General features: G+C 44.6%; 1 protein-coding gene across 2 annotated transcripts in view; it reads left to right on the top strand.

Annotated features, from left to right (window-relative positions):
* HEG1 (heart development protein with EGF like domains 1) overlaps window positions 1–25456 on the top strand; it is a 90841-nt gene that overhangs the window by 51625 nt on the left and 13760 nt on the right. For both annotated transcript variants that reach the window (XM_036905168.2, XM_036905158.2), the window contains exons 11-15: window positions 1460–1518; window positions 1757–1917; window positions 5774–5908; window positions 10684–10726; window positions 10882–10919. In XM_036905168.2, the coding sequence (XP_036761063.2) occupies window positions 1460–1518; window positions 1757–1917; window positions 5774–5908; window positions 10684–10726; window positions 10882–10919 (436 nt within the window). The remainder of the gene's footprint in view (window positions 1–1459; window positions 1519–1756; window positions 1918–5773; window positions 5909–10683; window positions 10727–10881; window positions 10920–25456) is intronic.

Here is a 25456-nt window from a genome sequence, read left to right as displayed (position 1 = left end):
ACCCAGGAAGCTCACTGAGTCTTGGTATCTATAGCCACCATGCGATTGTGGTGAACTGCCCACATTGCTGACCTCAGTCTCCAGCCCCTCTGGAGGTCAAGCTGATGCCATGTAACCCAGAGCCCCCACCACAAAGCACATTGTTAGACTGTCTATCTGGAGTGGCCCAGCGCCTCCAGGTAAACAAAGGCAGGACATTCTAAACAAAGGATTACCTTCCAGGATCCCTAGCCAGACCTCCTTTTGTGCAAGGTTAAATTCTTCATGCAGAGTGTTTTTTTGTCCAGTAACCCCATATCTGGTGTTCTTGTCTCTGCACCACAGCTCTCTCTCAGTTGTGCTGTCGATCAATGCTTCCTTCTAAGGAAGTAGAGTGGCTCAGAACCCCATGCAGACGTGTGCTCCTTCCCTGTGCCCAGTGACTTACCTGACTTGTTTGTTTTCACCCAGAACTAACGTATAATTTATTAGTGATGTGACATCTCCCCTACCCCTAGAAGTAGGCAATAACTACAGAAGCCATTCAAGTGGCCTTTCCCATGATTCTGTTCTGAAATGTGCCATTTCTGTTTTTACCTGGGGAAAAAGTCTTTTTTATTTAAAATATTTTGTTTTTTTAAGTATATTATTATACTAATAACAAATCATTGCCTATCAAGCAGTGTCATACAAAGCCACAGAGGGTTTGATAACATCCCATGTGTGAATATAGCTTCTGAAAAGTGAGATATGTCTGCCACACAGGGATTGAAAACTGGTGTGTCTGCATTGGTCAAGGTATTGAGACCCTCTGCTGCATAAGTGAGTCCCCAGCCCCTCCTGTGGGGAGCAGTGGGGAAGCAGACATGGTACTTTATGCCCCAGAGGGATTTTCTGCTGTCTCCCAGGGCACAAGGCAAACACAGGGAGAGTCCCTCTTAATTTGCTCTCAACAAAAGGGCTCTTGATCCACATAATGTAATTTCCCATGGAGAGCCTTTTTGAAGAGGACCTATCTTTGAGTTAGGTCACCTCCTTGTAGATTATCAGGGGGCTGTGTAGGGCCTGCCAGGCTTGGGTTAACTGAAAGGAACCCAGCCTTTTCAAGGAGGCTCGCTCACTGTGCAAAGTCCAAATAAACAGTTCCCTCTGAGTTTTTTGAAACCCTGGGTCTTAGAAGAGAGCTGCTCCTTTGAAGATGTTTTGCATCCAAGGGTGCTGTTCTGAAAATCATTTCCTGCCAAGATTTTCCCCACTGATTTACTATCTGCCTCTCTCTCTTTGTACTCATGGAACAACAGAATAAGAGCAGAAAGGCATTCAAGAAGGGAACAAAGAAAGGACACCACTCCTCTGGAAAGCCACCTGCTGATAACTTGATGGCTGGAAAATGCCTTTTATCCTGAAAATGTAAAATTGTTTCTAGGTCTAAGGCTTTTGTCTAACTCCCAGTTAACAACAAACCTGTTCTTCCTTTCAGTTAAATATGTGTTTTTCAATGTTACCTGGTTATACCCGATCTACAGTTCAAGCATCTAGGTGAGTAACTTGCCTGTGAACCAGTCTGTAGGAAAGGGGAGGACACTTTAATGTGGGTGACAGCAGCTGAACTGGGCCTGTTTTGACCAAGCCACAGGGTGACCCAGGGCCAAGGTCACTGGACCTTCATGTCCTCCCATTCCCTCACTGGAGAATGGAGATGGCACTCATTTTTCAAAAGCCCTGGGGTCCACATGTCATCATTGGACAGTTAAAAACCTCCACACTTTGCCCATAGGGAGTCTAGCACGGTGGTCCTGTCACTGCAAACCACTTTTTCCTTGGCTTCCAACGTGACACTGTTTGACCTGGCTGACGGGATACAGAAATGTGTCAACTCCTGCAGGTCCTCTGCTGAGGTCTGCCAGCTCTTGGGATCTCAGAGGCGGATCTTTAGAGGTAAGAGAATGGCCTCTGGGAGGACCCTGCTTACGCAGTTAGGTACAGACCTTGGATGGAAATGTAAGGCATTTGGAGCTCAGGTCCAGAAAGGCTCACCTCAGAGCTAGACTATCTTGGAAATGGGTGTTATCCCAAAGTCCTTCCTGTGTGTGCACCTATGTGTGTGTGTGTGTGCTCACACACAGCCTTGAAGTCACCTGGTCCTTGGCATGTGGCCCCTTCTACTTCTTCTATACATCCTTGGTATAGGAAGGGGTACAGGAGCTGAAAGGAAGCAGAAATCACTCCTCTTCCCTTTGAGAAGTTCCTGCTCCCTCTGGGGAGACAGAATGTCACACACACAGTTACATGCTTATCAGTAGCCCAGACCTTCATGGTGATACACTGTCAAGTGAAAGAGCATATGCAGTGTTACCTGTCTTTGTTTGCTGTTTGCAAATTATCAGTGCACAGAAGCAAGACCAGAACGATGTAGGTCACACTGCTCAGGGTACCGTTCACGATTTCCCTTTTTGTGCTCTTGCTTTATCTGTCTTGTCACAAGCATCTACCATGTGTCTAGTGTGAAGCAGATGAAGAAAGGGATCGGAAACTACAAGTTGAGCAGGCAAAGCTGGGTCTTGGAAGGGAGTACCACTTCTAGAATGGGAAAACTTTGCTGGAATCAAAAGTGCTTCCTTGCACGGGGGGCTGGTCCCTGCGCTGTCTCATAAGTGATCAAAGTGGGCTCTGGCTAGCTCATTTCATGTTGGAGTCAGGACTCACACAAGAGGTAGAATCACATGAACCTCCCCATCTTGGGTCCAGATGCTGGACGTAAGCTGTAGGTCACAGGTTTGGTGCTCTATCTGCTGACAGATGCAGGACAGTCCTGGGGGCGCAGGGCTTTGTGTGTGCTGGTCCAGAGGGCTCTCTCCGTGGGCGTCTGTGCTGCAGGCTGGGAGCCAGCAGTTAACCTTTCACTCTGGGATGAATGCTGCAACTTTGAAGCGTTTCAGGGCTAGGTGTCCACTTAAAGAAAAAAAAAAACAACTAAACTTTCTGGAATTGAAGTTGCTATTATTCAGCATCAATGGGAAATTAGCTAAAAAGTTCATGCCCGTTATACTGTGCTCCAGTCTCTGAGGCAAGAGCTCTTTGGTTTTACTTTGTTTCCCTTGTCAGTGATTCAAAGGAATTTTTTCCTCCCCAGTGAGTAGGAGAGGGACCTTTCAATTCCCTAAATACTTAGGGAGTGTGTCCTATGTGGTCAGGGTCATACAGGTTACTTTCCTATCCCCACTAAATACATGTCATGCCCTGCACATCAAAGGGCCAGGTATTTGGATTTGTGAGATCCTGTTCATAGCAGCCTGGCCGACTCTCTGACCCCCATTCTTCCAACTACTTGGTTGTGGCTTATGGGCAAGCTCCTGTCTTCCTTGCTTCCTTGCTTGAAGTCCCATTCTTTTTTTAAAAAAGACTTTATTTGTTTTAGAGCAGTGTTAGGTTTATAGCAAAACCGAGAGGAAGGTAGAGAGATTTTGCATACACCCCTGTCCCTGCACCTGCTGGTCCCCATTCATTGCCTCTCCTTTCAAAGCTCTCAGAACAGACAGTCATGCCTCCCAGCTGAAAACAGGCTCATATCTGGTTTCCTCCCACGTCTTCCCCAGGTTTTGCCAGCACACCCAGCTTGGTCTGCCCCTCACCTTTTTGCATGCTAGAGAGTCAGGCTTGATGAGCTGGAGCTGATATCTGGATGTTTCCAACACATGGGCAGCATGGGGCTAGTCTGGACAGTGCTATTAAAAAGTCAGGTTCTCACCCTGCAATTCACAAAGTATATCTCTTCCTTGCCTTTCAAAGAACTGCAGGTTTTATGTGTCCAGAACTTTAGAGTCTTTGGAACTGCCTCAGCCTTAGATTTACAGAAGTTCTCATTGTCCATCGGGCGGATGTTATGCCCAGGAAAGACCATGGGAATCATGGAAGCAGAAAAATCCCATGGCCCGGCTTAAAGTGAAAATGGGGTTATATGTGGTTGCACTTGGTGGATTTATGACAGCATGTTCCTTAAGAATTTTCAGGATAGCAACTCCTCTGTGGCAGAGTCTGGGCCAACTTTCCTTGCCTCCACGGGGATCTGCTGCTGTGCTGGGAACGGTCACTTCAGCAGGGCGAGTAGTCTTTGCCGGCAGGCTGGATTAATGGGCAGGGTGGGAGGAAATGTGACATTGGCTCCTAGAAAATATCTAATCAGGCCAGACGACTCAGGCTGGCCACTGGACAAGGCTAGGGCCAGCCTGGGCAGCCCTTTTCCCTGGAGGTATTTCTTTATTTTAAAACTGGAGGACTGGCAGAGCCTTCCAGATGTTTAGATGAGGTTTCGTACCTCCTGGTGCCAGCTTTGCAGTGTTCGCTTGGTGAGATTTTCCATTTTTTATTTTTCTCCTGCAAATACAAACGTTTCACAATAAACAAAGGAAACTCTATCACATACACAAATAGGGTTCTGATTTAGCACGCCAGCTTCCACTGATAAAGACAGGAAATTCGGCATTGAGAACTAAAGTTGTGTCCTAAACTTACCTCCTCGTGGCCAGGCCATCCGTTAGGCCCTAGGCTCTCAGGACTCAGAAGAGGGTATCAGCGTACCCGATAACTCTCTGGGTGTCAGCCTGCATCACCAGAGCCTACCTGGGTGGGGGCAGCTTTGCTGTGTCGGGAGCTGGTACCTGGTTTCTGAATAGGGTGGTGTCTTCCTTAAGGTGGGAGAGGAGAGACTGTGCCTATGTGCTCGATACTATGCACTGCCCTCCCATGGTTCCCTCCCCACCCTGAGCTCGCTCTCGCCTCCCAACAGCAGTAATGTCAGTCTTACCTTGCCTTGTACCTAGGCGTAAATAGGTATTATTCACCATGCAGTTGGCTTTATGGTTTTGTTCTACTGTTTGTGTACCCTATTTCCATGTATCCTTCTGTGGGGCTTTCTAGATGGTAAAATGTCCCCTCATTGTGTCTGCTGTGTACAGCTTCGGAGAGGGCCATATGCCCAACAATAAATGCTTTTTTATAATACAAAATGGTTCCTTGTCATCCCTGAAATAAACGTGGCTCATATGCCAAGGGCTAGACCCAGCAGGTAGGTACACATGCCCAAAATAAGGCACTAAAGTGAGGAGGCAGTAAGCCTGAAAGCTGCACTTCCTTCTGCCCTCCTGTCTCCCTTGGCAATGGCTGGTGACTGACAGCACCATCAGCACGTATGTATTGAGCACTGTGTGGGGACCAGTCTCTGTGCGAGGTGCAAAGACCCAGAAACAAATAAGCCCCAAGGAGCCATCCATGTGGTGGGGAGACAGACAGGTAATGTGATTACATGGAGCCCAGCAGGGGCAGGTGGCCTTCCACAGCTCCCCTTGGAAAAAGCCTGTCAGGCAGCAAACTACCTGGGTGCAGGAGCATGCTGCGTCCCTTCAGGCTGACCAGACATGTCCCTCGGCTTCTTGGGAAGAGCACGGATGTGTTTCCTGGGTTTGGGCTGATTCCGCCCCACAACTCGACAGCATGAAGATACAAAGACAGCATGCCAGCAAGGGCTGTTGACAGTGGACGCTGGAGTTAGGGACAGCACCCTGTTTCTCCCCGGTCTGGTTTCTCCATCCCATGTCATGCTGTGTAAACATGTAGAGGATAGGCCTGGGGGCTGACATGAAGGAAGGGCAGAAGGGGGCCTCCGAAAGCAGGGGTGCATATGCAGACGTTTCTGCAAACTGTTCTCAAAGTCTCTTTAAATAGACAGTTCATGCATCTCAAGGTTTGAAGTGGAGAAGGCTTTGTTTTGTTTCACCGTCTTGCTTTGCCATTCCAGCGGGCAGCTTGTGTAAGCGGAAGACTCCGGAATGTGACAAAGAAACGTCCATCTGCACTGACCTGGATGGCGTGGCACTGTGCCAGTGCAAGTCAGGCTACTTTCAGTTCAACAAGATGGATCACTCCTGCCGAGGTACTGGCATGTTCTCCGGGTTCTGCAGCCCGACCCAGGCCTGGCCTTTGTCTGCCCAGGGCCCTCTCTCTGTCCTCCTTGTGACTGCTCTAAACTGGGGCTCACCGGTTCTTGTTCCTTTGCTCTTAGTGGGATTGAATGCGTTGTCTCCCTGGAGTAACAGCCTATCTCTGTGCACACTGATCTAGCCCATCAAATTCAAAGGAGGAGTAAAGAGGATGGGATGCCTGTGGTAACATTGCTTCTCTCTCTCTCTCTCTCTCTCTCTCTCTCTCTCTCTCTCTCTCTCTCTCTCTCTCTCTCTCTCTCTCTCTCTCTCTCCCCCCGCCTCTCTCTCTCTCTCTTTTTTTCTTAGAGGAAGGTAGAAAACTTACTGTTCTAATTCCCAAAGCTTCTTTCTGCTAATTTTAAAAAATGGAAATGCAAGCATGAGGTCAGGTCCGTAGCTTGTAGCTGCAGCTGCGGCTCGGTAGACAAGGTACTGATGAGGCTCAGGAGATGTAGTTGGAGGCTGACTCCCTGATCGCGCACCATCCCTTTGCTTTGCTGAGCCTTGGCTTCCTCTCCTGTGAAATGGGTGTAGGGGTGCTTCCTTGGATAGTCTCAGAATTAAAGAAGGCAGTGTATGTGGAGGTGTGTTGTAAGCCATCAGCATTTGCTCTTGTATCTTACCCAGGGTGTTGTTGAATTGATGAGTTCTAGTTTTAAAGATTTCATGAAGGGTTTGAGGGCAGAAACCAAATTCTGCAAACCTTTTAGATGAGGCTTATATTCATTCAGTGTGAGGTAAAGGCTGCTCACGAAGTGCAAGAATACTGCTCGAAAAGAAAATTCAAGTCTAGAGCACTGTGCACCCTGACTTCTAAAAGACGGCTGCAATTTGTAATCACCAAAAAACCAGCAATATAAAGGCCAGAATGTAGCTTTAAGCTTTGCATCACATTAAGATGTGCATGGCACCATTTTGCTGCTCAGGCCACACCTGCTGGTGATAGATATACTGGGATCTGAGTAAAAATCGTGTATGGGGGAATGGCGACATGCCACTTAGTCAGGATTTCCCATTTGAGGTCACGTTCCATCAGGAGAGGATGCAATCACATTTCATGGCAGTGCTCTTATCCTGAGCTTCAGACACTCTCCCTTAGGTTTATATATCAAGGGCTTTGAAAGTACGAGCCCTCAGCTCAGCCCACAGGCCTGGCAGTAGGTTTTGAAGAGAGAGCCAGCCCTCTGTTGACCAGCAGTACGGATGCATGGCTGTCTCAGCTTTTCTAAGCGCATGTGTCCGTCTGCCACTTTGATACAAAGAGATGAAGCTTTCTAATTCCATCTTGTCTGGTTTCATGCAAAGTGTTCCTTGGAAACTGGGACATTGAGCCCCGCTTCATGTGGAGGGTGACCTCTGCTAAAATCCAGGTCCTGGGGTGCTATCCAGCCAACAGGTGGGAAGGGAAGGTGGGCAGAAGGACAGGTACAGAGGGGTGGTGGCCCCAGTGCATAGTGCCTCCAGAGTGTCTGACAACCTTAAAAACAGCCCTACTACCTTTGCCTCCAGTTGGCCCTAACCACTGGCCTCTGTGTCCAAGTCAGTGATTTCATAATTGTGCTGCTTACAGACTAGCAAAAGCAGAGCCGTCAAAGATTTTCCAAATGCAGTGATACAGACACCAGCAACCTTATGTCTGTCAAGTAATGACCCAAGAAACAACATAAGGAAACCTTGGTTAGCCCTTGGACTTGTTGCCAAGGCCCCACAAACCATCATTTCTGCAATATATTGTTGGTTAGATTTTCAGCTGTGGCAATCAGGCCTCTGATGAATGGATTCCGGAGCTCCTGGGGCCACGGCCCTATTGGCTGGGTTCTGACGGGTTAGCAGTGACATCTTCTGGCCATTTGTGCTGGCGCACAGGGGTATTTAAAATGAGTCCCCTTTTGGACACCTCAAATCCAGGGTCAGTTCCCAGTATAAATGGAGAATAGAGATAAGTGGGTATGTGTTTTCTGTGTCTGTACTATTCACAGCTATACGTTAGCAAGTCTGTTTGTTGTGTAGACACACACACACACAGTGTCTCACATAAAATACCTTTATGCTATCCTTACCAGACTTTCAAAGCATCATATAAAATTAAAGTAGGTGTCCTTCCCGTAGGTGTCTTAGCTTCCTTCCCCATGCAGGCATCATGATGAATTCCAGTTATCATGATGAAGTCTAGTGCTTGCAGGTTTCTTTCTCGCACTAGACTGCATGTGCTGTGAGAGCCAGACCTGCATCTAGAATATTCTCAGCATTGTGGGTTTATCAAATGTGCTCCCCTGAATAAACAAAGGAAGATAGTGCAGCAAATATGATAGGACAAGATTGGCTGGTCTTGATTTCATTTCCTGCAAGGGAACAAGAGTTCTGAAGACTCCACCACTTACTCAGTTAAAAAGGCCAGAGCAGGAATGTGCTTGTGTCCCACGTGGATAGCAGAAGCCCAGTTTGGGAGTGTGTGCGTGCTAGCTGTTGCCATGTTCACTTCATCCTCAGTGCTCCGTGGGTCTGTCAGTCCCTCTTGGGCCTGGAGAGGAGGAGCTGGCTTCTAAGGGGCAGCGAAGTGCCTTATGACATGGCTGCCCTCCCAGAGCTGCTAGAACAGCATCGGGTCCACAACAGCACTCAGCCTAAGTGAGCCCATTTGAAATCAAGAAATATCATCATATCAGGGAGTCAGGCCACTTCCTAAGCTGAGTGACAACACCCAAACCCTTCAGCTTGCAGGCAGGACAACAGATGGACATTATGTCTGGCTGGATGACAGCCACAGGGTGGAAGGCTCCCACCCAGCAGATGAGGGTGGAGTGGGTAGCTTTGATGTAAAAACATTTCCAGGAAGAAGCACTCAGAAAAGAAGACTGGTGTGACATCAGCCTGCCTCAGGGCTGAGATGGGTGGGGATGAGTCACTGGGGATGCCAGCAGCCCCTGTGTAGCTGCCCTCCACCCCCAAATGGGGTATGATTATGCAGCACTGTGTTGCAAAAAGGATTTGAAGAACCATGTAACAAAATAAGATTTAATTTGAAAGGTAAATCAGGTTGAAGAGGAAATAAACTCAGTACTTTGTTGAAGCTAGAAGGAAAATGAATATGCAGAAAGATATACCATAAGGTCCTGCATGTTTGCTAAAGCTAGGCCACTTACTCATGTTCTGAGCTTCCTAGGCACTGAGGCAAAGAGAGAAATATGGTTTGCAAAGAGCCAGGGTCTATAAAATATAATTGTTCCGGAGCATCCCCATCTTTCTAGGCCCTCAGGCCCAAGGGAAATTTCTCTGGGGCATCCTCATTAAGAGGTTGTTGAGTGGTATTGTGGCAGTGTGGTCCATGACATCCTGCAGTAAACACTCCGGGGACTTTTCCCATGGCTGCTGCTTATAATAGCCCTCAATATGGGAGAGCTTAGCTCAGGAAATGCCATTCCGTGGAGCCGAAACAGTACTGTTCAGGATCACTGCTCTAATGATCCACTGTAGGAGAATTACAGATTATTTAGAACAGTGTTTTCCAAACCGTTCCACAGAAGATAGTCTGTGATAACAAAATAGATGCAAGAATTATTTAGCATCTAACATTAAAAAATAGAAGGAAAAACGATATCAAGTACATCTACATAGTTACTATTATGCATAAAACCATACAGGGGATTCAGGAAGTCTCTGAGATCTGTCCCAGCCCACAGTGTGTACACCTGTCTGAGACAGGCATGCTGCTGGCATTCACATCTCGCCATTAGCATGTGTGCTATCTGTTCAGGGATTGCTGCTATGTACCTTTCTTATCTGTGATCTTTAATGCAGTGTATTTATTGTACATTAATCCTGAATCAAGTTTCTGTTATTTCCTGTAGCAGTGAATTTGTCTGTGAGGCCATTTTTTATTGTCTGTTTGCATCCAAGCATGCATCAGAACTCATGGTGTTCTGTCAGATTACTGTAGAGTCAAAAGTGTTCTGTGATCAAATAAATTCAGGAACTGCTGATCCCAGGGAATGGCTGGGCCCTGGCCCTGCAGTGAAGCAGTGGTCCATGAGCAGCACCGCCAGAGAGTTCAAAGTCCTGTTCTTGGGTGATGTGCTGATTAGGGCTCATCTAGATGTGTCCACAATCCTGTGCACAGTCTTATCGGCTGAGCATTCTCTTATGAAAACTGAGGTGCCCACCAGGACTGTGGCCCAGAGGATGTCACAACTCCCACTTCCTCATGGAAGGCGGCCAACAACACATCAAAGGTTTGACTTACATTAAAGAAGGTGGGGCATTTGTCTCTGTGTATATGGAAGTTCTCTGTTATACAGGGGCCACAGAGAATTCCAAGAAGAATTGCATTTGTTGGATAATAATTACAACTACAAACATATATTTGGTGGCTACCATGTGCCAAGTGCTGTGCTAAACCATTTGCATGCCTTGTTTTATTTATCCCTCCAAGAAACTATATGGTAGATATTATTATTATTACTACTACTACTACTACTACTATTATTATTGTTTTCTTTTTATAAATGGGAAGCTGAAAGCCACTAAGAAGTTAAGAAAAAATTTTTTATGAAATTAAGACAAGCTGGCAGCAGTATATAGGCCAGGTTATAGATCATTCTAAAGCTATTGGTAGCTTTCTAGTTCTAGAATATTCTTTGGGACTTTTAGGGCAACTGGTGTTTAATAACTCAGTTTGGGCCAGGGGAGGTCAATAGACACATTCATGGATTTTCCTTTTCTCTTTCAGCATGTGAAGATGGATATAGGCTTGAAAATGAAACTTGTATGAGGTAGGCTCCAGGTTCATTTATTCTGATAAATTTTGTTGCAAATCTATTTAGAAGTTACTTAGTATTGCTAAGTAATTTAGAAGTTACTTAAATTGCTAGTTATTCATTTTAATATTTGAAGCTAATGCTTGCTCTTTTTCTTGATTGACTTGCAGTTGTCCGTTTGGCCTCGGAGGTCTCAACTGCGGAAACCGTGAGTATACAGGTCTCGAGTTCCCTGGGCCGGGGTGTGCAGCAGCGTGTCTGTCTCCTCAGCTCCTGTGCTAGGAAGTATGGGGAAAGGAAAGAGTGCCCTCTGGGGCGCTGGTCTGGCAGAGGAGGTAAACACATTCCTAAGTAGCCCTGACTGGGGAGTGTTAATACAATAAATTAGGTGGAAGGTGTGAGGCAGGGAGGGAGGGGCCGTGCTCTGGGGGTTTGTGGTGGCCAGCCTGAGAGTTTAGACTCTAATCAGTAAACACTGGGGAACTAGCAAGTCTTAGAGCAGGAAAGCAGTTTGATCAAGAAAATCTGGTCTGCCTGCAGGGAGGACAGATTGGACAGAGGAGAACATGGGAAGTTTAGAGGCCTCCAGTACAGTCACGGCTGGGGCGCAGGGCTAGAGACAGAGTCGGGAGGCATCTGCTCCATGCTGATATCACCCTCCCCGAACTACAGAGGGCAGAACGGCGGTGACGCTGGGCAGGGTGTGTTTAACATCCAGTTCAGTTATTTTGAGAAAAGCAGTTGTGATCCATGTAAGTTCACTTTCACTGACATTTTCTTACTTTGAGATCTAAGAAATTGAAATCACCCTCAAAATTATTGAAAGACATCTTGGGATATAGGATGTAACGTGGACAATAACACCCAATACTGTGTTTTAGGATAGCTCTCTTCCTCATTCTACAGATGAATGTGCCAACAGCTTGTATTCTAAGTTTTCTAGACCAAAAGTAGACATGATTTTATTTAACATGTGTAAAAGTCCCAACTTTCTGTTCCCCAAATGGTATAGCTTACATTTCATATCCTCAGTGGTATTTCCTTTGCTCATAAAGCTTTCCTTTTGGGAAGTTTCATTATTGGACTTTCTTTTAAGCATGAATTTAAAAATAAATAAAATTAAATAACAAAAGAAATTCAGGACTGAGTACAAAACTGACATAAAGCTGTGCTGGTATACTCATCATGGATTACTGGTGACTGGTCATCTGATTTATCTTGACTGCAAACTAGCGAGAGGTTACAGTAGAGGTTACCTAAGAGACAGACTAGGGAAGCACTTCTAAAAGCAAATATATTTAGAGTCATACTGAATAAAGAGGGAGGAACCCACAGAATTAAGAGGGGTTTTTTTTTTTAAGTAGCAACTGAAGCCACTGAGTAGTAAACAGCCCTATATTCTTTAGTAATCCCTACGGACACATGGTGCCATAAAACCAATTAAGCACAAATACTCATCATGAAGGCCTGCATCATCGCACACCAAATGGTGTCCTGTGTTACTATGAACTGCTTTTTACTCACAAAGCCTCTAACATTAAATGTATGGGGGTTTCCCTCACACCAAGCAATTCTGCCACTATCCAGAATTCGTGGTAGGCCCCACAGGTTAGCAGCTCAGTCCCACAAGACACCAGTTTTGAGTCCAGGCCTCCAATACTTCTGACCAGCCAGCCATATAACAGTGGGCTCCCATGACCCCTCCTTGGGTTCAATACTTTGCTAGAAGAGCTCACAGAACTCTCAGGAAGGCACTTTACTTACTGTTACCAGTTTACTATAAAGGATGCTCTTGGGAAGAGCCAAATGGAAAAGATACATGGGACAACGTATGGGGGCAGGTGCTCAGAGCTTGGGGCACACCAGCCTCTGGCACCTTTGTGATCACCAACCCAATTCCTCCAAACTCCATTGTCGGGTTTTATGGAGGCTCCAGCACGTAGTACTAATCAATCAAATCATTGATCCCTGGTCACTGGAGGTTGTGGGGGAAGCTGACAGTTCCACCCATCTAGTTACATGGTTGGTCCGTCTGTCAACCAGTCCCCAGCCTCCTAAGTCACTCATCAGGGAAAACTCAGGTATGGTTGAAAGGAACTGGTTATAAATAACAAAAGATGCTCCTCCCTCCATTGCTCAGGATTCCAAGGGTTTTTAAGATGCAATTGTACCAAATAGATACTTGCTTACTATATCACAATATCACAGGTGCACTCAAGTTTATTAAGGTGAGGAAGTTATATTTTAGACTTTTTAAAACTTAAAAAGTAGTCAAAATTCTCTTCATGTCACTGCTTAAAAGGTAGGCCTAAGGTTTTTCAAGAATTGGTCTATGTAAAACGTTCTGGAGAGCAGTATATGTCCTTTTGTAAACATCACTATTTAGTCAAGCCAGTTTCTCAACCAGGTTCAGGGTCTTTGTGCCGTTGTGTTCAGGAAGGTATCTGTGCTTTGAAGGGTCTGCGTGGTGTACAAGAATGCCTTTGTTCACTTTGTAGTGTGAATCTCGCTCCTCACTCAAACCAGAACCAAGCCCTAGAGCACCTTGAAACTGGTCAGAGAATGGAGTAGCCTGTGCACAAAAATTGACCAGAGTTAAGCCTAGAACTTAAATGTGGAAAAAGGAAGCTGAATAGTCAGGCAAAGCACTTAAGATATTTGAGGCCTGCTCACCAAATCCTGGAATAAAGGAACTACATGGAGTATCGTCTTTTAGAAGAGATGGTTTTAGGGCTAACAGTAGTGATTGTCCCACAAGCCTAAGAACCTTATCCTAAGACACTGTAAATATTAAAAACAGAGAGGTTTAGGTAAAATCATGGAGGATGGCTTAAGAATAATTTAAGAGAGGGAAGAAGGCTTCAGACACAGTGGAGTTGTATCACAGGTGCAGGAAACCTATTTGAACACAGTCTCATTGGTGGCAAAGAGAGTGAGCAGGAAGGGTGAGGAGTGTCCCAGGCAGCAGGAGGGAGAGCTGCCACCTGCCGGTCTTCCTGGGGCCTCTCAGCTGCCAGGCCCCTCATAAAATGAGCCAGGACTTGAAACCTGCTTTGGTCAAACAGCTTCCTAAGTAGGTTTTACCAGAAAATGCTTTATGTTTCTCAGTGAATTGCTCCATAGAGAGAGAATGGATTCTGGGGAAAACCCCATAAAGGGTGGAAGGAAAGAGGAGGCTGCAGGCATTGTGCTAGGAAGCATTCAGTGATATTTTTTTCCAGAGATCATTAAATCCTATATATGTCTGAAGGTGCTATACCCGTACGTCTGTTGACTGTTCTGTAAGTTCTGTGTCTCCATTCTGGGGTCCTGGAAGTAGCCTGGAAGATCCGGAGGCTTCCTTTTGCTCTAAGTCACCATCATTATGTCCAGGAGAGGGCAGACTCCTTATCTGGATGGCTGGCTCCTGGCCAACTTCTGTTGGTGACTTTTGATTAACTCTGTGATGGGTTAAGACATGACCTATGACCTGCCTTTCTAAAAGTTTCTATTAGCTTTCTAGCTGTGCCGAGATTTCACTCCTTGCTCCTCAGAGAGAATATCTTCAAACTGAAGCAGACAGGACAGGCCCTTCTCTTAAGTCCTCCAGTCCCTGAAGTAGAGGGGACCCAGCTGGGCCACATACCCACCTGGCAGGCCCACCTATGCCTGGGCAGTTCACGTCTCCTTTTTACTTTCTTCCCATATGAGAGAGGTCCCTTTTTATACCTTGGATTCCAACATTTCTGCCTTCCTCCATTTGTCCAGTGGCCCCAAAATTCCTGTACACCTTGTCGCTGGAGATGTCCTTTGCTTCGCCTTGCCCCTCCACTCTCCTTAGGCGCGTTTCCTCATTTGCTTGAATCTTACATTGATGACTCCTCACAGTTTTCTTATCTCCTGTGACATCTTCGTTTGCTTCACTGTTTTTCTCTTTTTAAAATATGTTTATTTTCCTTTTATATAACGTAAAATAACACATGCCCATCAATTTTCATTTTTTAACCCAAGTGTAACTCCCCGGGGGGAAGCATATTCCCAGACTGGGTCAAATAAACCTATGAAGCCAAAACCAGACACGGGGAACACCTTTATTTGGAGGCCTGACTCCGTTCGCCTCTCACTTGCTGGCCACCACTCTTGCTCTCCTGTTTCTGTCCCTTTTCAGCTGGGAAGCCAAAACCCTCTCCTGCCCTGGTGCACACTCACCTCTTCCCCCACCCCTTGTAAACACGTCTTGATAGGTCAGGCAAGAGATTCTGAAAATATTGCAGTTTTACCCACACCAAGTTAATTAGAAAATAGATGTAAGTGAAAGGAAGAAGAAAATGAAAATAAACAGTCTTATTGCCCGTGAGCCATCACTGTAAATACCTTGGTGTATATCCTTGCTGCTGAGTGTGGACCAGAGGACCGGCAGCACCAGCCTCACGTAGGAGCTTGTGGGGAATGCAGAATTCCAGGTCCCTCTGCTCCTAAACTGCTGAGGCATTTAACCAGATCCCTGGATGTGGTTAATGTGCAGATCTGTATGCATATTAAAATTTGAGAAGCACCAGTATTATTTTTCTTTCTAGAGGTATATATGTATCTTTTGTGTTTTTATTGTACACAGCAGTTCACTCCTTTCAGACCCTATTCCAACAGAGAGAGAGAGAGAGAGAGAGAGTGTGTGTGTGTGTGTGTGTGTGTGTGTGTGTGTGTGTGAGGGTGGTCTTCCCACGCATAACACCAAGCAATTCTTGAACACCAACAGGGTGTTGAGAACTCAATTCAATTCAGATGCTATCTTCCCAGAGACAGCACCAGATTCCCCAGGTTAAGGGCTCCCTCCTACAAGATTTCCCTCCACCCCCAACTCCAGATGCTGGTCACAAGCCCCAGGCAGTTACCTGTGCTCCTGGCCAACTGGCTACAGATTAGAGGTTCCCACGACCTCCCCCCTTAGATTCGAGTAATTTGCTAAAGGTGCTCACAGAACTCAGGAAAACACTTCAGTTTACCAGTTTAATAAGGATACCGTATAAGATACAAGTTAACAACCGGATGAAGAGAGACATAGAACAAGGTCCCAAATACAGGAGCTTCTGTCCTCGTGGAGTTTGGGGCCTGGCTCAGTGTCAAATGAATGCACTCTGGTTCCCCCAGCGTGTGATGGGTTTTTTGTGAGGGCTTCATTGCACAGTCTTGACTGACTAAATTATTAGCCATTGACTGATGAACCTCCAGCCAAGGGTCCAAAAGTCTCTCATTAACATGACAAGACACCCTCTTGTCTTTTAAGGCTCTGAAGTGTTTTCACAAACTCTGGATGAAGACCAAATATACTTGGAAAATATATATTTGGTTATCTTGTAACTCAATATATATCTCACTTTCTAATAGACATTGGATCTCACAAAATACACTGTTCTGTACCTGCTTTTAAACCTCATATAAACTGTGCAATGTTTTCATTTATGTAATTTCATAATGTCACTTTTTTTTTTCAAGTTTAAACAATTTTTTTGGTATCATTAATCTACAATTACATGAGGAACATTATGTTTACTAGACTCCCCCCATCACCAAGTCCCCTCCACATACCCCATTACAGTCACTGTCCATCATCATAGTAAGATGCTATAGAGTCACTACTTGTCTTCTCTGTGTTGCACAGCCCTCCCTGTGCACCACCCACTACATTATGTCTGCTAATAGTTATGCCCCTTTTTTTTTACCCCTTATTCCTCCCTTCCCACCCATCCTCCACAGTCCCTTTCCCTTTGGTAACTGTTAGTCCATTCTTGGGTTCGGTGAGTCTGCTGCTGTTTTGTTCCTTCAGGTTTTTTTCTTTGTTCTTCTCCACAGATGAGTGAAATCATTTGGTACTTGTCTTTTTCTGCCTGGCTTATTTCACTGAGCATAATAGCCTCTAGCTCCATCCATGTTGTTGCAAATGGTAGGATTTGTTTCTTCTTATGGCTGAATAATATTCCATTGTGTATATGTACCACATCTTCTTTATCCATTCATCTACTGTTGGACACTTAGGTTGCTTTCATTTCTTGGCTATTGTAAATAGCGCTGTGATAAACATAGGGGTGCATATGTCTTTTGCAAACTGGGCTCCTGCATTCTTAGGGTAAATTCCTAGGAGTGGAATTCCTGGGTCAAATGGTATTTCTATTTTTAGTTTTTTGAGGAACCTCCATACTGCTTTCCACAATGGTTGAACTATTTTACATTCCTACCAGCAGTGTAGGAGGGTTCCCCTTTCTCCACAAGCTCGCCAACATTTGTTGTTGTTGTTTGTGTTTTGGATGGTGGCCATCCTAACTGGTGTGAGGTGATATCTCATTGTGGTTTTAATTTGCATTTCTCTGATGACGAGCGATGTGGAGCATCTTTTCATGTGTCTGTTGGCCATCTGAATTTCTTCTTTGGAGAAGTGTCTATTCAGATCCTCTGCCCATTTTTTAATTGGATTATTTGCTTTTTGTTGGTTGAGGTGCATGAGCTCTTTATATATTTTGGATGTCAATCCTTTATCAGATCTGTCATTTATGAATATATTCTCCCATACTGTAGGATGCCTTTTTGTTCTATTGGTGGTGTCCTTTGCTGTACAGAAGCTTTTCAGCTTGGTATAGTCCCACTTTGTTCATTTTTGCTTTTGTTTCCCTTGTCCGGGGAGATATGTTCATGAAGAAGTTGCTCATGTTTATGTCCAAGAGATTTTTGCCTATGTTTTTTTCTAAGAGTTTTATAGTTTTATGACTTACATTCAGGTCTTTGATCCATTTCGAATTTACTTTTGTGTATGGGGTTAGACAATGATCCAGTTTCATTCTCTTGCATGTTAGCTGTCCAGTTTTGCCAACACCAGCTTTGAAGAGGCTGTCTATCCCCCATTGTATGTCCATGGCTCCTTTATCATATATTAATGGACCATATATGTTTGGGTTAATATTCTGGACTCTCTGTTCTGTTCCACTGGTCTGTGGGTCTGTTCTTGTGCCAGTACCAAATTGTCTTGATTACCGTGGCTTTGTAGTAGAGCTTGAAGTTGGGAAGCAAGTTCCCCCCGCCCAGCTTTATTCTTCCTTCTCAGGATTGCTTTGGCTATTCAGGGTCTTGTGTGGTTCCATATGAATTTTAAAACTATTTGTTCCAGTTAATTGAAGAATGCTGTTGGTATTTTGATAGGGATTGCATTGCATCTGTAGATTGCTTTAGGCAGGATGGCCATTTTGACAATATTAGTTCTTCCTACCCAAGAGCATGAGATGAGTTTCCATTTGTTAGTATCCTCTTTAATTTCTCTTAAGAGTGTCTTGTAATTTTCAGGTATAGGTCTTTCACTTCCTTGGTTAGGTTTATTCCTAGGTATTTTATTCTTTTTGATGCAAGTGTGAATGGAATTGTTTTCCTGATTTCTCTTTCTCCTAGTTCACCATTAGTGTATAGGAATGCAACAGACTTCTGTGTGTTAATTTTGTATCCTGCAACTTTGCTGAATTCCAATATTAGTTCTAGTAGTTTTGGAGTGGAGTCTTTAGGGCTTTTTATTTGCAATATCATGTCATCTGCAAATAGTGACGGTTTGACTTCTTCTTTACCCATCTGGATGCCTTGTATTTCTTTGTTTTGTCTGATTGCCATGGCTAGGATCTCCAGTACTATGTTCAATAACGGTGGGGAGAGTGGGTATCCCTGTCTTGTTCCCAATCTTAGAGGAAAAACTTTCAGCTTCTCGCTGTTCAGTATGATGTTGGCTGTGGGTTTTTCATATATGGCCTTAGTTATGTTGAAGTACTTGCCCTCTATACCCATTTTTTGTTGAGAGTTTTTGTCATGGATGGATGTTGAATTTTGTCTAATGCTTTTTCAGTGTCTATGGAGATGAATATATGGTTTTTGTCCTTCTTTTTGTTGATGTGGTGGATGATGTTGATGGATTTTCGAATGTTGTACCATCCTTGCATCCCTGGGATGAATCCCACTTGATCATGGTATATGATCCTCTTGATGTGTTTTTGAATTCAGTTTGCTAATATTTTGTTGAGTATTTTTGCATCTATGTTCATCAGGGATACTGGTGTGTAATTTTCTTTTTTCGTGGGGTCTTTGCCTGGTTTTTGTATTAGAGTGATGCTGGCTTCATGGAGTGAGTTTGGAAGCATTCCCTCCTCTTCTAGTTTTTGGAAAACTTTAAGGAGAATGGGTATTATGTCTTCTCTATATGTCTGATAAAATTCAGCAGTGAATCTATCTGGCCTCGTGGTTTTGTTCTTTGGTAGTTTTTTGATTACCGATTCAATTTTGTTGCTGGTAATTGGTCTGTTTATATTTTCTGTTTCTTCCTTGGTAAGTATTGGAAGGTTATATTTTTCTAGGAAGTTGTCCTTTTCTTCTGGGTTTTCCAGCTTGTTAGCATGTAGATTTTCATAGTATTCTCTAATAATTCTTTATTTCTGTAGGGTCTGTCATGATTTTTCGTTTCTCATTTCTGATTCTGTTGATGTGTGTAGATTCTCTTTTTCTTTTTATAAGTCTGGCTAGGGGCTTATCTATTTTGTTTATTTTTCTCAAAGAACCAGCTTTTAGTTTCATTGATTTTTTTCTATTGTTTTATTCTTCTCAATTTTATTTATTTCTTCTGTGATCTTTATTATGTCCCTCGTTCTGCTGACTTTGGGCCTCATTTGTTCTTCTTTTTCCAGTTTCAATAATTGGGACTTTAGACTGTTTATTTGGGATTGTTCTTCCTTCTTTAAACAGGCCTGCATTGCCATATACTTTCCTCTTAGAACTGCCTTCGCTGTGTTCCACAGAAGTTGGGGCTTTGTGCTGTTGTTATCATTTGTCTCCATATATTGCTTGATCTCTATTTTAATTAGGTCATCGATCCATTGATTATTTAGGAGCATGTTGTTAAGCTTCCATGTGTTTGTAAGTTTTTTTGTTTTCTTTGTACAGTTTATTTCCAGTTTTATACCTTTGTGGTCTGAGAAGTTGGTTGGTAAAATTTCAATCTTTTTGAATTTACTGAGGCTCTTTTTGTGGCCTTGTATATGGTCTATTGTGGAAAATATTCCAAGTGTACTTGAGAAGAATGTGTATCCTTCTGCCTTTGGATGTAGAGTTCTGTGGATGTCTGTTAGGTCCATCTATTGTAATGTGTTATTCAGTGCCTCTGTGTCCTTACTTATTTTCTGTCTGGTGGATCTATCCTTTGGAGTGAATGGTGTGTTGAAGTCTCCTAAAGTGAATGCATTGCATTCCATTTCCTCCTTTAACTCTGTTAGTATTTGTTCCACATATGCTGGTGCTCTTGTATTGGGTGCATATATACTTATAATGGTTATATCCTCTTATTGGACTGAGACCTTTATCATTATGTAATGTCCTTCTTTATCTCTTGTTACTTTCTTTGTTTTGAAGTCTATTTTGTCTGATACTAGTACTGCAACACCTGCTTTTTTTTCTATGTTGTTTGCATGAAATATCTTTTTCCGTCCCTTGACTTTTAGTCTGTGCATGTCTTTGGGTTTGAGGTGAGTCTCTTGTAAGCAGCATATAGATGGGTCTTACTTTTTTATCCATTCTCTTACTCTGTGTCTTTTGATTGGTGCATTCAATCCATTTACATTTAGGGTGATTATTGAAAGATAAGTACTTATTGCCATTGCAGGCTTTAGATTCATGGTTACCAAAGGTTCAAGGGTAGCTTCTTTACTATCTAACCATCTAACTTAACTCACTTATTAAGCTATTATAAACACAGAGTGATGATTTCTCTCCCTTCTTATTCTTCCTCCTCCGTTCTTTATATGTTAGGTGTTTTATTCTGTACTCTTATGTTTCCTTTGACTGCTTTTATGAATAGTTGATATAATTTTTTTCCTTTAGTTAGTATTTGATTGGTCTGCTTTCTTTGGTGTGATTTTATTTTCTCTGGTGACATGTATTTAGCCTTAGGAGTGCTTCCATGTAGAGCAGTCCCTTTTAAAATACCCTGTAGAGGTGGTTTGTGGGAGGCAAATTCCCTCAACTTTTGCTTGTCTGGGAATTGTTTAATCCCTCCTTCATATTTAAATGATAATCATGCTGGATACAGTACCCTTGGTTCAAGGCCCTTCTGTTTCATTGCATTAAATATATAATGCCATTCTCTTCTGGCCTGTAAGGTTTCTGTTGAGAAGTCTGATGATAGCCTGATGGGTTTTCCTTTGTAGGTGATCTTTTTTCTCTCTCTGGCTGCCTTTAATACTCTGTCCTGTCTTTGATCTTTGCCATTTTAATTATTATATGTCTTGGTGTTGTTCTCCTTGGGTCCCTTGTATTGGGAGATCTGTGGGCTTCCATGGTCTGAGAGACTATTTCCTCCCCCAGTTTGGGGAAGTTTTCAGCAATGATTTCTTCAAAGACACTTTCTATCCCTTTTTCTCTCTCTTCTTCTTCTGGTACCCCTATAATGCGAATATTGTTCCGTTTGGATTGGTCACACAGTTCTCTTAATGTTCTTTAATTCCTGGAGATCCTTTTGTCTCTCTCTGCCTCAGCTTCTCTGTATTCCTGTTCTCTGTTTTCTATTCCATTAACAGTCTCTTGCACCTCATCCAGTCTGCTCTTAAGTCCTTCCAGAGATTGTTTCGTTTCTGTAATCTCCCTCCTGACTTCATCCTTAGCATATTTCTCTGCAGGTCCATCAGCATGGTTATGACCTTTATTTTGACTTAGTTTTCAGGAAGATTGGTTATATCTATCTCCCAGGCCCTCTCTCAGGGTTTCTCTGGGTGATTCTTGACTGGACCAAATTCTTCTGCCTTTTCATGGTGATAGAGGTAGTCGTAGGCAGGTGGCATGTGTGTCAGCTGGGAGAACAAAGTCCCTTCCTGCTTGCTGGTCGCCTTGCTCTTCTCCGCTGCCTGTGTCGTTTACCCGCACACTGGGAGCAGCCTCCAGTTTAATCCCCTGAGCTGCCGTGGGCAGGCCAGCCCTCAGGGTAGCCCAGAGCCCTATGGGGTGTGGCAGGTGCTCCGGGTGTGCTCTCCTGCGAGAATGGTGCCCCTTTGCGCCTTGCCCTGGCCTCCTCTGTCTGTGCCGGGCAGCTGCACACTGGCAGCAGCCTCTGGGTCTGGCCCGGGTAGCTGCGCACGGGGACGAGGCTCTGGGCAGTTGCTGTGGGTGCGGCCGCTCTCTGACTGCTCTGCCACTGTGGGCAGGGCAGCGCTGGCCGGCGGCAACGAATGAAATGGTAGGCTGCTTATCACCATGAGGGGCTGTTTTGCCACCCAGGGGGCTGGGGTGCCTGAAGTTCTTTAGGATTCCCAGCCTACTGGGCTGAGTGTGCTGGGACGGTTCCGTCCAGCTGTGAGGCCCCTGTCCCTTTAAGACTTTCAAAAAGCACCTGCTTTTCTTTTGTCCCAGAGTAGCCAGCTGTGGGGACCCGCTCACAGATTTTACTTTTCCATTTCTCTAATATCCAGTACACCATACAATGTGTGTCTGCGCTCCCAATGCAGATTACCAGGGCTGGGTGTTTAGCAGTCCTGGGCTCCCTCTCCCTCCCCGCTCCGACTCCTCTCCTCCCACCAGTAAGCTGGGGTTGGGTGAGCACTCAGGTCCCGCCGGGCTGCAGCTTTGTATCTTACTCCCTTTGTGAGAGTCTGAGTTCTTGCCGATGTAGATGTAGCCTGGCTGTTGTACTGTATCTTCTGGTCTCTCTGTTAGGCATAATTGTATTTGTTGTATTTTCAAAAATATATGTTGTTTTGGGAGGAGATTTCCGCCGCCCTGCTCACGCTGCCATCTTGGCTCTCCCTCCCATAATGTCACTTTTGATAACTATGGAATTCTTTTCTGCAGATATAACATCATTTGCTTACCCAAGCCCCAGTTACTACCTTTTGGAAGTCCTTTTTATATTCCTATCCTCTGTGCAATTTTTCTGTTCTGTGGTTATAGAATTCACATAATTATCCTCAGTTACCTTTCTCTGGCAAGGATGTTTTTTATCTACCCCTCTTTCATATTCACAGCATCCCCTTTTGTAAGTCGTCCTTTCATTCAAATGTTCTAGGTCTCTTCAGCAGAGATCCCTTCCACACCAGCCTCCCAGTACCACCAGCAAGGATTTAATGCCTGTTTTCCCCATAGAAGGCCCTCTTCCTCCTCTTGCAGTGGAACCAGAATGTACAGATCTTTCTGCATTGTCTTCCTTTCCCAACCCACAAGCTGGTGGCAGGTGTAAAACATATCTTTTAATTGTGTTCACCATATTGGTATATTGGGCTTAAAAAGATTCACACCAGTGGAAATGCTGTGTGTGTTGGCGGGAGTCACTCATAACAAACATCCAGGAACACAGCACTAAATCCCTTAAGAGGAAAAAGAGCTAATTAGTTATCCAGCAGTCAGCTGGAAGTCTCATTCAGCTCAAAGCAAACATCTCACTTCCTCTGACTGGCCTTCATTCAAGTTAGAAGGGAAGGGAAGGGAGAGAGGATACAGACAGATACTCCATATCTACTCTTGGGTATGGTCTCTGTCTTGCCAATGGGTTTCAGCCCCGGACAAGTTCACTATGGATTCAGTGAGACCAAATAAATGACAATGGAACGTTCTTGGGGTAAAACGGTTTATAGCCAACTTTACCCCCACGGTGGCAGGTTGATCACTAGAATCCTGTCCACTTAGAGGAAGTCTGCATGCACCAAGCCAGTCTCTGCCTCTGGGCCTCTCTGCCCCCGCAGCCGTCTCAGTCTCTGTCCTCGGTGCTGCCACCACTCCAGTCTCATCTCTGCTCTCCTGCAGCCTTGCAGCTGTGCCACCTCATCGCTCAGAGCACTGGGCAGAGCTGTTTATATAGAGTCAGTATTGCCCACAGGTGTGCAGTGAGCTAGCCAACAAGGACCAGGTGAGAATCATGGCCACAGGAACTTTCACTTTATCCACAGTCACTGACAGCCTGTAGCCCTGAGAAAGACAAATTTCAAAAGGTACAGAAGGTTAAAAAAAAAAAAAAAGATGCTATGAACAGAGATTCTATGATAAAGTTGATGCAAGAGGAATACAAAGATTAAAAGGCAAAATTATGAACTCAGTGCGGGTGGGGGCAGGAGAACAGAATGAATTTTAAAATAACACTTTTGGAGCCATCTACAAAAGTTGGAATTCTCACAGAAACTGTATTGGTTGGTGTGATTCTGACACCAATTTCAATGTGTGCATTTTTTCCATGCCACCAAGCAATTAACTCCATTTGGACTCTAACCTGGACATGGTGTCAGATCCCACAGGTTAAGGGCCTGAGTCCTACAAAACTGCTTCTTCCCCACCCTCACCTCGCCATCAGACATCAATGTACAAGCCCAGGTTTTCGTCTGTGCTTCTGACCCACAACCTATACAGTGGAGGTTCCACAACCCTCTCATTGGGTTTGAGTAATTTGCTAGAGCAGCTCACAGAACTCTGAGAAGCATTGTACTACTAGATGACTGGTTTATTATAAAGGGCTATATAACTCAGCAACAGCCAGATGGAAGAGATGCATAGGGCAAGGTATGGTATGGGAAAAGGGTGTGGAGCTTCTATGCCCTCTCGAAGCGTGCCACTCTCCCCAAATCTCCACATGTTCATCAGACCCAGGAGCTCTCTGAACCCCATTCTTTTGGGGGTTTTCATGGAGACTTCATAACATAGGCATCATTGGCATTGGTGACTGAACTTTTTCTCCAGCCCCTCTCCCCTGCAGGAGGGGGGAGGATAGAGGTGGGATAGAAAGTTTCAGCTCTCTTTCTACTTTGTTAGTTCCCCAGGCAGCCAGCCTCCAACCCTAGGCCCTTTCCAAAGTCAGCTCATTAATATAACAAGGGACAGCTTTACACCTCTCAGCCTTAGGAAAAGGGTTTTAAGAGCTCCAGGCTAGGAAGGCGGATGAAATCTGAATGTTACGGAAAATACTGTTACTGAAAATGCTGGAAAACCTGGACTGAGTCACTGACGGGAAGAACCAAGCAGCACTCGGAGGTCTTGGAGTGCTGAGGTTTTATTTCACACCAGCGGGCCCAGAGGGGAGTATCTCCCAAGGTCTGAGCCCTGAGCACAAGCCAGGGGAGCAATTTATATTACTTTGGTATGTGGCATTTCGGCCTGTGCAGGGCACAAGAGGAGCCTGGAGGTGGGGAGGAGGGAGCTGGGGGTGCTTTGCCAACCGGAGGGAAAAAGCAGTTTGCTGACCTTGATGGCTGTGTTGAATATTTCCTTATCGTGAATACAGGCATACCTCCTTTCTGTGCTTCATAGCCAATGTGTTTTTTACAGATTGAAGGTTTGTGGCAGCCTCGCATCAAACAAGTCTTTTCGGCGCCATTTTTCCAATAGTATTTTCTCAGTTCATCTTTCTGTGTCATATTTTGGTCATTCTCGAAATATTTCAAACTTTTTCTTTATTTTATTTGTTACAGTGAGTTGTGATCAGTCATCTTGGATGTTACTGTTGTAGTTGTTTTAGGGTGCCACAGACCACGTCCATCCAAGACAGTGAACTTAATCAATACATGTGTGTGTTCTGACCGCTCCCACCCGCTGGCCATTCCCTCATCTCTGTCCCTCTCCTAGGGCCTCCCTATTCCCTGAGACACAACAATGTTGAAATTAGGCTGATTAATAACCCTACAATGGCCCCCAGTGAAAGAAAGAGTCACTTCTCTCATTTTAAATCAAAAGCTGGTGAGGTTGCAGAGAACTGGGAGCTCTTCTACACTGCTGGTGGGAATG

Source organism: Manis pentadactyla, chromosome 1 (genome assembly GCF_030020395.1).
Source record: "Manis pentadactyla isolate mManPen7 chromosome 1, mManPen7.hap1, whole genome shotgun sequence".
NCBI classification, from domain to species: Eukaryota; Metazoa; Chordata; class Mammalia; order Pholidota; family Manidae; genus Manis; species Manis pentadactyla.
Note: the sequence above shows the minus strand (reverse complement) of the source record. Positions and strands in the feature narration are given on the sequence as shown.